Source organism: Cystoisospora suis (genome assembly GCF_002600585.1).
Source record: "Cystoisospora suis strain Wien I chromosome Unknown contig_778, whole genome shotgun sequence".
In the NCBI taxonomy this organism is placed as follows: domain Eukaryota; phylum Apicomplexa; class Conoidasida; order Eucoccidiorida; family Sarcocystidae; genus Cystoisospora; species Cystoisospora suis.
This window is the reverse complement of record NW_027153579.1, coordinates 1-18,154: the sequence shown is the minus strand read 5'-3', so window position 1 is coordinate 18,154 and position 18,154 is coordinate 1. Positions and strand designations below refer to the sequence as shown.

General features: G+C 39.9%; 2 protein-coding genes across 2 annotated transcripts; one reads left to right on the top strand and one right to left on the bottom strand.

The window, feature by feature from the left end:
• The first annotated feature begins 1 nt into the window (after nt 1).
• On the top strand, nt 2-1,104 carry CSUI_001889 (uncharacterized protein). Its single transcript, XM_068062092.1, has one exon. It carries the CDS (start codon nt 84-86, stop codon nt 249-251), a length of 168 nt encoding a protein of 55 aa, XP_067925933.1. The 5' UTR covers nt 2-83; the 3' UTR covers nt 252-1,104.
• Nucleotides 1,105-3,564: 2,460 nt separating this feature from the next.
• On the bottom strand, nt 3,565-17,728 carry CSUI_001888 (dna polymerase i). Its single transcript, XM_068062091.1, has 12 exons — nt 17,294-17,728; nt 15,607-16,124; nt 12,747-14,546; nt 11,314-12,180; nt 10,626-10,729; nt 9,939-10,093; nt 8,809-9,178; nt 7,141-7,598; nt 6,206-6,454; nt 5,535-5,627; nt 4,461-4,592; nt 3,565-3,688 (listed from the first exon to the last, which is right to left on the bottom strand). The coding sequence occupies exons 1-12, from the start codon at nt 17,474-17,476 to the stop codon at nt 3,578-3,580; spliced, it is 5,040 nt and encodes a 1,679-aa protein (XP_067925932.1). The 5' UTR covers nt 17,477-17,728; the 3' UTR covers nt 3,565-3,577.
• Between the last annotated feature and the right edge of the window lie 426 nt (nt 17,729-18,154).

Here is an 18,154-nt window from a genome sequence, read left to right as displayed (position 1 = left end):
TCCTCCTCCCACTCCTCCTCCTTCTCCTATTCTTCTTCTTCTAATCTGCGGCAGAGAAAGAAAAAGAGGAAAGTTCAGAAGGAATGAAGAGAGAGAGGCGTTTGATGTATATTTTGACAGAATATATGACCCAATTTAGACATAGTGGAAGTGTAGAAGAAGACAGGAGAGAATTTGTGAAGAAAATTTCCAGTCTCTTACCCTGTCCTTTCTGTTCTGTTGAGGATTATTCACACCCAAGAAGAGCATAAGTATCTAGCCACACCAATGGCATATCCAATGACTTCTCTATTCTCTCGAACATAGAGAGAGAGATTTCGAGACACCTCAAAGATACAATGATAGATAGTTAGATAGATAGGTACATAGACATGGATAGAAGTACGTATAGATAGATAATAGATAGATAGATTAAAGGTAGATAGATAGATGAATAGATTAAAGATAGATAGATAGATTAAAGATAGATTAAAGATAGATATTTAGTATAGGAAGAGCATTTTTATTTTCTTTTCAATGCCAAGATGAAGAGGAGGGTGAAGATTAACACACAAAGAAAAAGAAGAAGAACGTTTTGGCTTTTCTTCTTTCTTCTTCTTTCTTGTGAATGGAATTCCTTCTTTTCTTTTTTTCTGTTCTCGCCTCGCCTCCCAAGTTGATTTGTATCCAAGATGACCTCTTTGTCTTTTTCTTTCTCTCTCTTTTTGAAGAAGAAGAAAAGGAGGAAGAGGAGGGGTGCTTGTTTTCTTTCTGGTCTCTGCTGCATTCCTTTCTCCTGTGAATCTGTCCACTACTACTGCTACTCCTCCTCCTATCTTCACCCCCAGTAGTAGTAGTAGTAGAAGAAGCACTAGGATTAGCATTACCAGCAGTATCAGTATGGATGGTCCTAGTCATCATCATAGTATTAGTAGTAGTTGACGTATGGGTGGGGCTGTTGTTGCTGCTCTTCTTTTTCTTCCTCTTTTTCTTTTCTTTCTTTCTTATTAGCTAGCAGAGGTGGGTGAAGGAGTCGTCTTTCGGTTTTTCTTTTTCAACTCCTTCTTGTGCCCCTCTCTTCATCCCACAGCAATACATCCCTACATGAAAAAGAATGGGGAGGTGTACATATACATATATGCATATATATATATATATATGTATATATATGTCTGTATATGTATGTCTGTCTATGCATGTGTAGAAGCGAGGAAGAAGAAGAAGAGGCAGCAGCAGCAGCAAGGTATTGTTTTCGTTGAAAAGCTTTTTATTCTTTTTACGACGATGATCTTGATTTGGGATTCCTCCCCCCTTTCTTCCTTCTTTCCTTTCTTCCTTTTCTTCTTCTTGTTCTTTTTGTCGATGGCTCTTTTCTATTTTTCTTTTCTCTTTTTGTCTTCTTGAAAGGAGGAGGAGAGAGACCATTCATTCTTCTTTTCTGAAAAAGCGGATGAATCCATTATGACGATAATTCTACTTCTTATCATGATGCATGCACCCCTGCTCCTAAGAAGAAGAAGAGAAAGAGAAAGAAAGAGAGAGAGACTGGGCAACCTTTGCTGGATTTCTATGTGTATTCTTACTATTCTAGTTATCTTCTTCTTCTTCTTTTTTTTCTTTTTCTTCGCTTGTGCTTTTGGTAAGGCAAGTGACGGGGGAATGAGTGATGGGGATGGATGAGCAAAAAAGAAGAGAAAGAAAAAAAAACCAAAGCAAAAGATGAAGAAGAGAGGGGAATTCACTCATAGTAGGAGCGGGGAGGGTTCTAGTCTATTTCGTCTCGTGTGCCATTCGGTAAGAGTCATGTCTACAGTAGAAGAAGGAAAAGAAGAAAGGCTGGGGAGTACTTGGCTTGGAGCACTATCAAGAGATTTGAGAGGAAGAAAGAGCCAAGATGCATGCATGCATGCTCTTTATCACGACTTCTATTGTTAGCTGTAGTCGCCCTGTGCTTCGTCTTGCAAGTCTTGGGAGTTTTCTCTGTATTCTACATAGAGAGAAAGATAGATAGATCACGTAAATAGATAGGTAGATAGCTAGGTCGATGCATGCATGTAGAGAGACAATGAAGAAGACAACGAGAGGTTTCTCCATCGTGTCATTCGTAGTATTCCTATTCTACTACATTTATCATCCATGCATAGATACCCGGAGAGAAAGTCTATCATTTTCTTCTTTTTGTCTACGAGAAGAATAAGTTGAAGAAAATAGCCCTTCTCTCTATCCTCCCTCCTTGTTGCCCCTTTTGACCAGCCCTACATCGCTCCTACTAGATAGACATAGATATGTAGAGATACACAGAGAAAGAAGAGATATGTATATGTATATGGGTAGATAGATAGATATCTGTTTAGATAGAGAAGACAAGTGAAGAAGGCAGATGTTAGTTTTCTAAGTGTCTCTCTTTTGTTTGCCACCACCTGCATGCAGGATGTGTGTATATACACCTGACGGAGAGGAAGGTAGCTGTCTTAGTCTTTCAACTGTCTTGAGAAGAAAAGGCTTTTTGACTTAGCTGACAAGTTTCAGATGAAGAAAGAAGAAGATCAAAACTTTCTTTCTTCTTCAACCCTAAACTACATCTAAAAAGGAACAACTTTTCTGTTTGACCTGGATATCGGACACTTCAAACACTTTTCTATCGACCATCCTCCCAAAAGAAAGAAAGGAGGAACAAAAGAAATTCTACAACGCGGCCTAGCTGAAATACGTGTAATATGACACGGCCAGGACTTTGAAGAGAAGCTATGCAAATAGAAAGGTAGATAGATAGATGCGCAGAGAGAGAAGGGAGACAGAAAGAAAGAAAGAGCAATAAAGGATATCCATGATATAAAAAGAATCCACAACCACTTTCAGGTGTATGTACACCAGGAAAAAGGAACTTTCAACAGGTCAGTCCTTGAGGGGAGATGGATGCGATTAAGGATATAGCAAGAGAGGCTACTGTCTTTTGTTTCTTCCTCTCTCTATGCACGGCTTTAGAAAGAAGAAGAGTTCCTGTTCTCCTTCTTTCTTTCAAAAGAACCTCTCTTCGTTTCTTTTTTTTTTCTCTCGATTCCTCCGCTGACACGTCTTCTTTTCATCTTTCTTCAGAACAACAAAGGCGAAACGAAGAAGACTCCAGAGAGACAAACTAACATACCAACTATCCCTGAGATTCCTATGAGGGAAGGACAACTACAAGCATGACAAGAGAGATATGAAAGAACGTCAGGCACTGAAGAAAAGAAAGAAAGAAAAACGTTTCTCGAGATTTACCAGGGATCGTAACAGAAACTTGAAACTGACAAGGAAGGAGAGTAAGGAGGGAGAGAGGGGAGCTGGGCCTCTTTTAATGTGAAAGAAGAAAAGATTGGCGAGGAGCAAACTCCAATGTATATCTATCTATACATACATACACACATGTATTCACATCTATCTGTATATAGATCTGTGCATGTAGACGTGTCTAGAGAAGGACAGGATGACTAGTACGTCACCAGGGTGGTAGCGCGGTGCTCTTTATTACTGAGATTTCGTCGTTTTCAAAGGTTAGACACACGTTGACAATAAGTTAGCTTGGCAGCTCGAAGTGTGTCTATAGCTAGCTAGCTAGCTATGGCTTGTCAGCCCAGGAGTCTGCAATAGCGCCGTCAGCAACACAAGGGACGTAACGGAGAAATTTATTTCCCGAATCTTCCATCGTCTTCACAAGAAGATCTAAGCCCTAAGAAGAGAAAAGACAAACAGGAAAGGCAAGAAAAAGAAGATAAAAGAAAAAGAAGAGAAGATAGAAATCTAGTCGTTCTCTTCTAGTTCTTTGAAACTTCTAGTTCTTCTCAATTGCCAGCGGCTTGTCTTGCAACAAATAAGTAACTATACTTCCTAAGACTACAACGTATACATACGGAGAGAGAGTGTATGTATATATGTATGTCTACGTATGCATGCAGGCATGTATCTCGGTAGATACGGAGGTAGAGCCAAAGAACTTCACCCCTCATCGGGCAGTAGGTGGACGCTTAGAGACACATGCAGTGTTTCTACATGCAAGAAGAGAGACAATCGACTGACCTAAACTAACAGCACTACCACGTCAGCGACAGCATCACATCCTACCTACATATACACATGTATGTAAGTATATATATGCACATATATGTACCTATATATACAAATATATATATGAGTTAGTCACAGTATGCGAGAATGATCGACATAAGACGCAGAAAGAAACACACGAAGAAAAAGAAGAAGGGAAGAAAGAAAAGGAAAGCGCTTGACTGAAGGGATCATTAGAAGAGAAAACGTGGAGATAGATTAAAGACAGATAGATAGATTAAAGATAGATAGATTGAAGATAGATAGATAGATAGATTAAAGATAGATAGATTGAAGATAGATAGATAGATAGATTAAAGATAGATAGATAGATTAGAGATAGATAGACAGTTAGATCTGTGTCTTTTCTTTGTATGTGTATGTGTGTATGGGCTTACTTCTTTCGCCTTATGTTCGGGGACCTCCGCAATAATTTCATCGTGAATACACATCACCAACTTGCCATCCACTCTTGAGAGATTTTCCTGCAAACGAGCCAAGCTCTCTTTTGTTATATCTGCAGATGTCCCCTAAAGAAAAAAGATATGAAATATCAAAAGTAAGAAGAAAAAGAACAGAACAAATCAAGAAAAGCAAAGTCCTTCTACATCCGCCTATGCTTCTCTCTCTCCATCTATCTCTTTGTATACCTCTCTCTTGTCTTATCTCTTACATACATCTTTTGTGTAGGCTATCTATATATATATATATGCATACTATTTATATGTATCTATGTACAGTATGCGTATGTGCGATTTGTCGCGCTGAATGGGTCATCAACAACTTACCAGGAATCTCATTCACACATACATACACATATTATACATATACATATATATAATATATAAATATATATATATGTATATGTATAGTAGGGGCATGCATGTAGTGGATACGTAGTCAAGAGAGATATGTAGACGGCGGGAGAGATAGAATAGTGGCAGGCAATAGAAAAGTAAAGGAACTCCTTGCCGGCACACGTAAGACCAAAATGAACAGCAAGTACATTCAGTCTCTCCTCAACCGACAAAAAAGTACATATAGATATATATATAGATATATATATACATATATGTACGTATATACATGTATAGATGCACATATCTACACATACACGGAGACTCTCTGTATGTCTGTTGGAGTTTGTTGAGTATGGAGAATAGGAGAGTGAAGTGGAAGAATGCGGAAGAAGAAGAAATGACGATGACTCGTCTTTTTCTTCTTTTCAGGTGTATGTACAGCAGAAGAGTTTATCGTCAATTATCCTTTGATATGAAGAACAAACTAGAAAAAGATCACGAGAAGGAAATGAGGAATGAAGGAGAAGAAACAAAGAAAGACAGCAAAAAGAAGAAGAATGAAAGAGAGGTCTGTCCATCTAACACTTCTTTCTATCTCTCTTCCCCGTCTCTTTCTTCTTCCTTCTTCTTGCTTTCTTTTTCTTTTCTTTGTTTAAAAAGTGACTGACTGACTTGTACAGGATAGTTGAGAGATTTAGTGAATGAGAATTGGTCGAATAACGCCCGACGACCTGCACGGGTTCGAGTCTCGCGAGGATGCTCCACCTACACAAAACAAAAAGAAAAGACCGACAGACAGACCGACAGACAGAAAGAGGAGTTCTTTCTCTCTTTCCCACTCTTTCTTTCTCACTCTTTCTCTTATTTAGGTCACAGCGAACGGCCAGGAGAGTTGCGCCAACTAAAGTCTTTCACATCACCCAATCCTGGCAATACACACATACAAAATACTCCTACACAAAAAGATATCTACCGACATATCTCTACATACCTATCTATGTATATATATATATGTATGTATGCATCTGTATCTATCTAGATCTTCTATATCTATAGATGTGTATGTATCATACCATCCATAAAGATGTATCTGTATGTGTATCCCTGTCTATCTTTCTATTTCCGTAGTATGTTTGTCTCTCTCTATTCCCATCTATATATGAGAAAAATCTTTCTTCCTTTCTTTCTTTCTTTCACTTTATAGTGACATACAGGGCTTTCTATCCACGCATGCAAACACTTTTCTTCTCCGTTCTCCTGTTCTTCTTCTTTTTCTCTTTCTTTCTCTCTTTTTCTCTTTCTTTTCTTCTTTCTTTGTGTCTTTGGGTTGAGTTGATCCTGACCTTTTGGGTTTGGTGCCACCGTGTGATGCCTCTATAGTGGCTGAAGTATTTTCGATGGAACGTCTGCGCCTCTTTGAAAGACATTTTGATCCCGTAGGCCGTGTCTGCATAGGCCCGAAATCTCTCGACGCTCATGCCGTAGATCAACCCAAAGTTGACGGCCTTGGCTAGTTGTCGATCTTCCTTCTTTATTTCATCTAAGGACTTCTCCAAAATTAATGACGCCGTCAAACGATGAAGATCTTCTCCCTAGAAGAAAAGAAAGAAAGAAAGAAAAAGTGGAAGAAGAAGTGGAAGAAAGAGATAAAAAGAGATAGAAAGAGAGAGAAATGGGAGGAAGAGAGATCGAAACACAGGCTGATTAAAACAGAATAGAAAGTGAAAGAGAAGAAGAAGAAGAAAGAAAGAAAGAAGAAAGTAAGGAGGAAGGAAGGAAGGAAAGAAAGAAGGAAAAGAGAAGGAAGAGAAGAAAGAGAACAACATGAAAAAGAAGAGGAGGAAGAGAACGATCATGAGAAAAGAGTGGGGGCGACTGCAAGAAAAGAAGAACTACATCTTTCGGGATGAACATACACCATGGAGATGAGGAGAAGAGGAAGGAAAGAAAGAAAGAAAGAAGTGTAACCCGTCACGTGAAAGATTTCTGTTTGTCTTTTTGGAAGGAGAAAAGAAACACAAAGACGTAAAGATCAAAAAAGGAAAGTGACTCTAAAGTGACGCTAAAATGGGGGGTTCCGCGCGCTTTCAGTCCACGTCAATATCTATCTTTAGCCTACCTTTCTACCTATTTATCTTTAATGTATCCATCCATCTGTAATCCATCTACGTATCCTTCTATCTATGTATCTATCTGTCGATCTATCTATCTGTACCTTCTCTCAGTCTTTTCCCTTTCTTTGATATGTTTCCTTTGGTCTGCTAAGTGTGCGTGGTACCTTTTGATAGGCTTTAATCATGGTCTCATCGCATGCAAGATCCGCTGCAATTCTTAACTCAATCTGAGAGAAATCTGATATAACAAACTTGTACTTCTCTCTTCTTTTTCGATGTCCCCTTGTTCCTCTTCTTCCTCCTCTTTCTTCTTCTTCCTCTTCCTCTTCCCCTTTATCACGAAAAGAAGAAGAAGATGATAGAGAAGGAATAAAGCATTCACGAAATCTCTTCTCTCTTGGGATTTGCTGAAGATTCGGTGAATCGCAGCTAAATCGACCGCTTCCCGCGCCGCATTGATGGAGGCTGCAGTGGATCTTCCCTACACAAAAGAAGGGATTTCCCACACCGACGTCGGGGTCCCACAGACAGACATGAAGAAAGGCAAACAGATCAAAGGGCTCTTCATCTTCATCTGCTTCTTCTTCCTTCTCGCTATCTCTATCTTTCTCGCCATCTTTCTCTTCAACTCGTTATAGAGCATGCACAGACAACATGTATGTATATACATACGTAGAGACATACAGAGAGAGAGACAAACACACATACACACACAGCAAAAATATGCACATAACGAGATATGTATACATACATATATATATATATAAGGATAGATAGATAGATACTCGTATATTCCGGAGTCGTATCCATATACATATATATATATACATACTTGTGTAGGATTTCCATTTAGCCTAGGGTGCGACAATAGATGTGGATAGATATACACGTGCGTTTGCGTCACTTAAAGGCGTTGAGGAGTGAGACGAGAAGAGAGACTTTGACGAGAAGGGGGGGAGAAAGTCAAAGAAGGAAGGAAGGAAAGAAAGATATGAGACTTCATAGATGTCTCCGATGTATGTACACTCGACAGTGAGGGCTCTTATTTGAAGAAGAGAAGAAGTTAGATCAAAAGTTGAGAAGAGAAAGAAAAAATTCCTCTACCAATACAGGAACGGTCACACGAACTTCTACATACACATCCACACACTATCAAAAAGTAGCTACTGTATAAAGAGAGATACATTTACATATAGATAGATAGATAGATGGATACACTTGTAGATACACATATAGATATAGATATATAGAGACACTGGTCGGTATGCATTTATGTATGAAATAATGGAGTCAAGGTCAATCTATCAAACCTGAAGAGCTTAAGACGACCAAAGTCTATCTATCTATCTTTAATTTATCTAACTATCTATCTCTAGATAGATAGATATGTATCGGTATAGATAGGCGTGTAGATGTAGAAGAAGAAAGAGATCTTCACAGTGTATAATAAGAAGGCCGATAGAATGAAGAAGCGCTCGTCTAATTAACATAAGTCAACAAGCCACGAACGGCAAGGCGACATCGTACAGACACACACACAGTCGTATGAATATAAGCCATATACAGATATCTATTTATATGTATATACATGCCTGTATATAGATACATATGTATTTAGTATGAAGACACGCATATAGATACATGTTTATTCCTCTCACTAGCTAGGGCCTTCCCATGTATGTTAAAGCAATCTCTCCTCTGGTCTTATACATACACCTCTCTCCCTATCATATCTCCTATTCTTCGTGCTCTTGTTTTCCTCCTTTCTCCCTCTCTCCTTCTCCTGCTCTTCTTTTCATCTTTCTTTCGTCTTGTTCTTTTCTTCCTCTTACCCGTGATAGGATTGATATGCTGGGGAAGCTTTTCGACAAAGGCGGAGATTGCTTTCGTAGATCGTCGATAGTCTCTTAATGCCTGTACAGCTGGATAATGTGACAACTTGGCTAGGGTTCCGTCGCTTGTGTCTTTTAGAAGACCATCTTCTTCTTCTCCTGTATCTTTTGCTTCTTGTTGGGGCTCACTCGCGGGAGAATAGAAAGGAGAAGAGTTATGAAGAGAAGGAGGTGTATATACACCCGAGTGAAGGTACGGAACAGGAGAATAAGGCGTTGGATGGAACGGTCTCCGAGAAGAAGAAAGTCTTCTTGAAGAAGAAGAAGAAGGGGGTGCAGGAATGCCTAAAGCTCGAAGTGCGTCTAGCATCTATAAGAAGACATGCAAGGAACACAAAACAATCTACATCTCAAGACAAGGGGAGAAAAAGAGAGAGTGTCATTACAGGAGAAGGAGAAGAAGAAAGAAAAAGAAGAAGATCAGCTGAAGTAGACATCTCCCTCATGAATGGTATTCTGCTAAAGTTCCCCTTCTCCTTCTTTTTCTTCTTTGTCAAGTCAGTTAGAAAGAAAAGAAGGATGAGAGAGGAAAGAAAAACAGCCTGCTGAAAGCTCAAAGAAATTACTCAAAATGCGTCTCAACTTCTTCTTCTTCCTTCTCTCCTCACCTTAAAAAGGAGAAAAGAAAGAAGAAGATGAGACAGACAAGCACACAGAGACGAACAGCCACGGCAACAGAAGTAACACTAGGGGTAGTAGGAGGGTCTGTCAACTTCTTTCGTTCTCATCCGCAGCATCACAAGAAGGAGAAGAAGAAGGAGAAGAAGAAGAAGGAGAAGAAGAAGAAGGAGACGAAGAAGAAGAAGGAGAAGAAGAAGGCAGTCACACGAATGCTGTCCCTCCGAGCTATTCCACCGCAAATGAGATCCACATACACATACTATTTGATCTTTCTTTCTCTTTCTTTCTTTCTCACTAAATGAAGGGATGTTTGATCGCTAGCTAGGAAAATCGATTAAACATAGATAGATAGATAAAGATAGATAGATAAATTAGAGATAGATAGAAGGAGAGAGTCATTAGGTTGTTCATTTCTCTCTGTCTCTGTCTCTGTCTCTCTTTTTTTTTACCTGCTTTTGTGAATTGAAGTTGACTTTATGGATATCCACATTTAATTTGTCTGCGAGATTTCTCTTCGCAATTTCTTCTTCTTGTCGGAGGTTTCTCTCGAGTTCACGCCATTTTGGTAAGTCAATTTGCATCCCATTCAATTCCATCGCCACCACTGCAGACGGGGGGGTGTACATACACCGGAGAGAAAGAGCAAGAAGAAAGAGAAAGAAAAGAGAGTCATACCACTTGAAAGCCTCGCATCAGAAACTTCATTCCTGCTATCGATATGAAGAGAGAGCGAGAGAGAAGGTTAAAATAACTAATAGAAGAAGAAGTAGAGAAAATGAAATAGTTGCACACCCCTCATATAAGGCTTGATACTCCTGCTGCTGTCTTAGGAAACTCAGGCGAGATACAGATATGGATAGAGACAGGACAGATAGATGAATGGATAGATAGATAGATGGATAGATACATTAAAGAAAGATGGGTAAATACTTAGATTATAGATAGATAGATTAAAGATAGCAAGATAAATGATAGATAGATAGGCTGAAGTTAGATAGATGAATAGACAAAAACGAAGACGGAGAAAGAGATAAGAAAGCTGGAGAGAAAGAAAGACAGACATAGGAAAGCCTTGGTGAATGTGAGAGAGAGAGAGTGTGTGGGTGTATAGCAAGGAAAGTTTGAGGGTTCTTTACCTGCACGTAGACATCTCATTTCTATACTGAAGACTTGGAGAAGATCGGCGGTCTCGAGCTTCTGTTGCAGCCGAGCTTGAAGAGGGACCAAAACAGCCGCATCTCTACACAACATTCAAGATAAAAGAATAAGAAGAAGAATAGAGACAAAGATACATATAGACTCACAAGAGAAGAGACACGAGAAGGAAAGTTAGAAAAAGAGAGAAGAGAAAAAAGAGAGACACCTCACCTCCTTCCAGCATACACACCCCTCCGTTCCTATGTCTCATGCCCCGACTATCTCTCTTCTATATACACGTACACATATATACATATATATATACATATATATCTCCCTCCCTAAATATATGTATATACATATATATACATATATATGTATATGTATGCATATGCGCATGTATGTCTCTGGTAAGTAATGAGTGGTATGTGTTTTGTGAGGAAGTCTGGCTTTGAGACTCCCAAGGCAGAAGGAAGAAAGCAAAAGAGAAGAGAAAGAGAGCCGACAGAGGGGGAGAGAGATTGAAGATAGATAGACGAAAGATTCACTAGATTAGGGACAGATAGAAAGATACGTAGAAATCGAAAGACAGAAAGACGGGAGATATAAGGTAGATTGAAGATAGATAGTAGGTGTATGCGAACGTATATCTCTATGATGAATGGGTGTCCTCGTTCACTTTCTTACCTTGCAGCATATAAGAGTTGTCGATAGGATAGACGCCTTTTGTTCCAGTCACTTGCCTGCATCGATTTATCCATGAGAACTCCTAGAAATCTTTCGACAACTTGGAGAAGTTTATATCCCCCTATGCCTAGCATCTTCCCTGCTTCAATCAACTTTGCAGCTATTAAGGTATCAAAGACAGGGCCCTGTACATACACCTGAAGATGCTCTGTATGGCCATTCTCATGCTCCTTGCTCCTTTGAGGGGAAGAGCTTCTCATCTTCTTCTCTTCTTCTTCTTCTCTTACTCGAGTTACACTGCTATCAGAAGAGAGAGCAGAAGAAGAGGAAGGAGTAGAAGAAAAAGAAGAAGAAGGAGATTTCTGTGGAGCATCATTCGAAGGTGGATGGTCTGGATGTTTGTTCTGCGTGTTTCCAATCTCTACTTTTCTTTCAGGAGAACTCTCTTCTTTTTCTTCTCCTTGTCCCTCTTCATCTCTCTCATCCCTCGCCAACCCGACGCTACGACCTCTCAGGGATCTCTTTATCATCTTCTTTTCTTCTTCTTCTCTTACTTCCGCAGAATTCTCTCTCGCCTTCTCTTCATGTCCCTCTATCTTTCTCGCACTACTAGGAGAGGAAGAAGAGAGATCTCGAGTGTTACTCCAAGGTGTCTGTACACCGGAATTGTCTATGGTCGATGTCTGCTTTTCTTCTTCTTTTAATTCCTGTAGGAACTGGAGGTCGAACTTGCCATTGTGGAAGACTTTTTGTATCCGAGGAGAGCGTAAGAAAAGTCGGACAACTTCAAGAGGGGGAGAAGATAGAGGGAGAGAGAAGAGATCAAAGACTAACGTAGGAAAGTCAGGTAAGGCAAGCTGAAGAAGTCTACAAAGAAAAGAATGGAGAAAGAAAGGAAGAAATAAAGGAAAGAAAGAAAGACACACCTAAGCAAAGAAGTAAGATACACGAAAGAAAGAAGGACAGAAGATAGATTCGGTAAATCTCTACTATCTTAATCATTCTAGCTATGCTTTTCTAATACAATTAGATTACAGGCGCATAGAGGTAGGGAAGGTCGGTTTTCTTGACCTTTCTCCATGGGGTTTCTCTTCAGTAGAATCTACCTAGCTCACATCGTAATTTCTCCCTTCTTCATTCTTTTTCCTTTTCCTTTCTTGGCAAACGTCCATTCAATCCATCTAGATACATATATAGAGAAACAGAGTAAGATAGATAGATAGATAGAGAATAGCCATATGTGCTGAGACATGGATGGAGACACCTACAGACATGTAGTGTAAAGTTAGACAAACCGACTTGACCTCCTTGTACATAAATACCATGAAGAGTCTATCTATCTTTCTATCTATGTATCTATCCATCTATCTATCTATGTATCTCGTCCTTGTTACTTCCTGTCTTTTTCCTTTCTCTCTCAGAGTTGATCTTACCTGACTCTTGATTGATAAGGATCCAAACCTGTCGTTTCAACATCTACCCCTATAGACAGGCGTATCTCTTCTTCTTCTTCTTTTTCTTCTTCTTGTCTATTCTTTTTCTCTTCGTTACTCTGCCGCTGTGGAGATAGAGTCCGAGGTGCCCTTGAGACAGGCGTATCTCTCGGAGAGATAAATTTCTTTTCTGCTTGAAGAGGAAAGGAGGTTCTTTCAGCATCTCTTCCGGATACAGGAAGATGGCGAGAAGAAGAGTGCTCCGTCGATGCTACATCTGGAGTAGAAAGTTCGGGGTGGATTTTTGTCTTTAACACTCGATATAGATAGGGAGCTAGCTGACGCATTTTACAAGGAGAATCGACAAGAATGAAGTGGGAAGGGATATAGTCTGTAGGAGGTTCAAGAGGCTCACATACATATAACTTACACCTCTCATTATGAAGATGAGAAAGCCCCACCTTCTTCTTCTTCTCCTCCTTCTCTCCCTGCTCTTCTCCTTCTTTTCTTTCTTCTTCTTCGTTTCTGTCCTTTTCTTTCTCTTTTTCTTCCTTCAGAAGCCCACCATCGTCGTCGATTGTATTTGTCGGCAGTCCGTCATGCTCTCTCTTCACTTCCTCTATGTTTCTCCCAAATCCTCGTTTCTCTTCTTCTCTTCTCTTCTTCTCTTCTTCTTGTTCTTCCTCTTCTTCTCTTATTCTTTGTTCCTCTCTCTCCTCAAGACTGAGAGGTCCTAGCACTTTTTCAAGAGGAACAAATCTCACAACGGGAGGGCCTTCTTCTTCTTCATCTTCTTCTTGCGAATTCGATGGATTCTGTCTTTCATTAGAACTTTCTCCCTCTTTCGCTCTCTCGGGGGCTTCGAGATTCTTCTCTTCTTGGGTCGTTCTTCCCATCATTCTCTGACCAGCTGGTGTATATACACCCGAAAGAAGATGTCCTTCTTTCTCCGCCTTCTCTCCCTCTCTTTTCCCCTTCCCTTCTTGGTCATGTTTTCCTTTGTTTTTCATCTTTTCTTTCTTTTTCTTTTCTTGTTTCTGATGGTAGCTAGATATAACGGCATCGACAATGCGCTTCATACCGGGGTGCTTCTCGACGATTCTCCGGAGATCTTCGTAAATCGACTCCTTCGTTCTATAGGCTCCGCTCGTCTTCACGGATTCTACGAGAGGTAAGGCTTTGATGATCTCTCTTAGCAAAGGCATAGGTGTAGATGGAGAGAAAGAAAAGGAAGAAGAAGAAGATGATGAAATCTCTCCTTTGGGAGAGGAAGAAGAAGAAGAGGGAGATAAAGACGCTGACGAAGCAAGAGACGAGGAGGAAGAAGAAGAGAAGAAAGGAGAAGAAGTTGAAGAGAAGTATGGAAGGTAGGCAAGCGGTGCTTTAGATGCAGTTTGAGAAGGAGAAGAAGAAGAAGAGAATAGAGAGGAGGAGGAAGAAGAGGAGAGCCCCGTGGAGGGAGAAGTCGATGAGAGAGAACAAGAGAGACCTGGGGTGATAGAAGAAGAAGAAGTCTTGAATGATTGAGGTGTGGCTTCGAGGTTCTTCTTTTCATTACCAAGAGATTTCTCCTCAATCTTATTCTCTGATAAAGTACCTAAGGAAGAAGCAAGATGACTCTCTTCTTCTTCTTCTCCTCTATCGACTTCTGTTTCTTCTCTTTGACCATTTCCTTGGCTCTTGTTCTCCTCATCCAAAGTTTCTTCTCTCTTCTTTCGCTTGTTCTCCTTCTTCAATGGGGGCTTCTTCTCTCCCTCTCGTTCTTCTTCCTCTGGAACCTCAAGTGAAATCTTCGTCTCTCTGCATGCAGAAGAAGATGAGAAAGAAGAAGAAGAAACACATAATACGATCGAAGAAGCACATTATGGTATGAAGTGAAAGACATCTCAAGGGATGGAGGATTGCTAAGATCTACTAAGTTCTTCTCAAAAAAGAAAACACGCACCCGCCCTGCTTGGACGGCAGGTATGTATCTCTGTATGTAGGTATGTATGGAGATGGACGTATATATATAGATATATATATAGAGAGAGAGATACATATAGATATATATATAGATATACATATAGATATATATATAGATATACATATAGATACACATATAGATATACATATAGATATATATATAGATATATATAGTTGGGAAGAGAGTGAAGTAACGATGAAGATAGAGAGGCTTGAAGACCATTGGCTTATCACTAGCAGAGTAGAGAAAGCTCTACGTGGTAGACATACAGTGCAGGCGATGTTTCATGAAGTGTATATACACCCCATGAGGCTGCCTCTGAAGGAAATACCAAGGAAAAGTTTTATCTCGTCTCATCTAATCTCTGATCGAACGTCATATAAAGATAGCTACCTGTACGTACATATACATGTATAGATGCACACGAGTTGCCTTGTTCTCGTCTGTATCGTCTCCTATTTCTTCTCTCCTCTTCTTTTATGTAGAAACGTATCTACCACGAAGCCCACCCTGACTGAAAAGAATCGAGACCTATCTATTCAATCTATTTTGTATCTATATATCTATGTACACACGTAGACATGCAGAGTCTTGATATATAGGCATTCATCATGATTTGTGTGTGTACATACACCCCAGTCATTCTCCCAACATCTGCATGCAACTTCACATATACACTGCGGCCGTCTGCAAGATAAATAGATAGATAGATATTCACATGAAAAGAAAGCCATCCTTATATTTATCATGAATGTCCGTCTGTAGAATGAAGACAGAATGATACATATATATATATATGTCTGTGTATGACTTTCATCTTTTTTCCTAAAGAAAAAGTTGTTCTCTTCTTTCTACATCCATCTATACTCAGACCTAGAGAAGTTCCATCCCTACCTTTGAGGGTTGGATTCCCCTAGTAGATCTCTATCTCTCACTATACACCCTTGACTTTCTTCTTCTGCTTGAGACACCGTCTTTCTTCTCTCTCGTCGCCTTCCTTTCTCTTGTAGGGCCTCATCCAGCGCATGCGCTAGGACAGCAACTCCTTCGCGATAGTCGCTCGGAGATTCACTTGAAGAGAATCTTCTCTCTTCATCTATCTCTTGAAAAGAAGAAGAAGAAAAAGAAGAGGAATCGCTCGAGCTTGAGAACGGATCACGGCTTGCATCTTGAAGGAGAGGATCCCCTGATTTGGGTGGTGTTTTATGTCTTTTCTTTCTAGATGGAGGAGTTCTCATCTCTAAAAGCGAATCTTTTGGAAGATCTTCTTCTTTCAAGAAGAGAGGAGAAGAAGTTGTCCAAGCGAAAGAAGAAGATGAAGAGAAAGGAGAAGAAGAAGGTATAGGCGGAGGAAGTTCTGAGAGGCGACGAGAGACTTCTTCTTCTACCTCCATGTAAGATGTCGGTATCTCCTATAGAAGTGTATATACATCACATACACAATCTAAACATACACATATTTTATATCGATTTATCTACGGACATATGCATATATGTATCTCTATAGAGACTTTATAAGATACCTGTATGAATCTGAGATATCCATGCAGACAACGTGGATGATAGAAACTACTCTATACAGCTGTATATGTTTATATATATCTATATGGATAGATAGATAGATAGATGTACCCTATAGATATACAGCCAATAATATACATATGCGCCACTGTATGGGCGGGCGATAGCACTCTGAAATCTAGACAAGCGTAACAAAGATACGGTGTATGTGGAGGTATATAAGATAGACAGACAGATAGATAGATAGATAGATTAAAGATAGATAGATAGATAGATCAAAGGTAGCTAAATGGACGAAAGATAGACCAACAGATTGAAGATAGGTAGGTCGATTAAAGACAGATAGATGCCTCCACACATACATCTCCGAGCGGTCAGAGGAATAGTCCTCCTTTCTTATTGAGTTGATAGCCATTCTTATGGCTGGGAGATGGAGAAGTGCCTACGTAAATCTCCCCCCCCGGGACTTTCTCTAAGAAGCTTAACAGGAGAATTTTTTTCTCTTCGTAGATAAGCCGAAGTGAAGAGATGAAGAGAGGCGTGGCGAGACCAAACAAGAGACGGGCATGTGTGTAAGACACGAAGGCTTCGCATTGTAAACTGAAGAAGCCTCTCCACCCGCACTACCAGCTAACTACTCCTGCCCCCCCTTCTACGCCTCTTTCTCCTATACACTCCTATTGCATGCATGCATGCATGGGGCATGCATTCAAACACTAAAGACATGCTATATATATCTATATTGAACCTTTCTTTTTCTGTGATGAGACGAAGCGAATGAGAAAGAAAGAAAAACTAAAGAGTCTGTTTATCTTTCTGCAATGCATGCAGCAATCTTCACTTTGAAGCCTAACAAGAGTCCGACAGTCCCTTCGGTCTTCTTCCCTCTCGATCCTTCGAGTTTGAGATAGGTAGATAGAAAGATCTCTCCTCCTCTACTAATCTCCCTCATCTACGACTATCCTCTCTATTCTCTTAGAGGAAGAAGAAAGAGAAGGAGAGAAGAACACAAAGAAGAAGAAGAAAGAGAAGATCGAAGAAGAGTAGATTGGTCTCTCACCCGTATGGTTAAGCTATTCTTATTGAAGGTGTAAGGTATACTTCCTAGCTCTCCTGAGAATCGATTCTTTCGCAATTCCAGATGATACTCGTAAGACGAAGAAGAAGAAGATCCAGATGACGGAGTAAAAGGCGAAGAAAGAGAAGGAGATCTGCCGTTACCGAACCCGTGAGAGCTAGCCATACCATCGACACTCGAGCTATGGTTAAGAGACGTCGATACATGATACTGACTCTCTTGTTTCGCTTGGGGAGAGATAAAACTTTCCGGCGTCGAGAAAAGAGAAGAAGGAAAACTACTATGTGCACGAGAGGGGGAGAATTTCGTGAAGGGAAGAAGTCTTTTTTTCTTTTGAAGAATGACAACATTATCCGCCTCTTGAGTAGACTTCACTGACCCAAAGACACTCGATATGCCTAGCGGGGTTCCATCATCCTAAACAAACCAAGACAGAAAAAGAAAGAGAGAGAGAGAAGGAAAGAGTGAGAAAGAAAGAAAGAAATAAGAAGAGCCAAGGACAGGACAGAACAACGAGAAGACGAAGAAGGAGAGGAAAGAGAAGAAGGAAAGAGATGTAAGAAAGAGTCCGAAGAAGAGTTGATACACAACAGTATATTCCTCATCCCTATCAACGTCGCGTTAGATGGATTAACGATAGGTAGATAGATAGATTAAAGATAGATAGATAGATTAAAGATAGATAGATCGATTAAAGATAGATAGATAGATTAAAGATAGATAGATCGATTAAAGATAGATAGATGGATTAAAGATAGATAGATAGATTAAAGATAGATAGATGGATTAAAGATAGATAGATGGATTAAAGATAGATAGATAGATTAAAGATAGATAGATCGA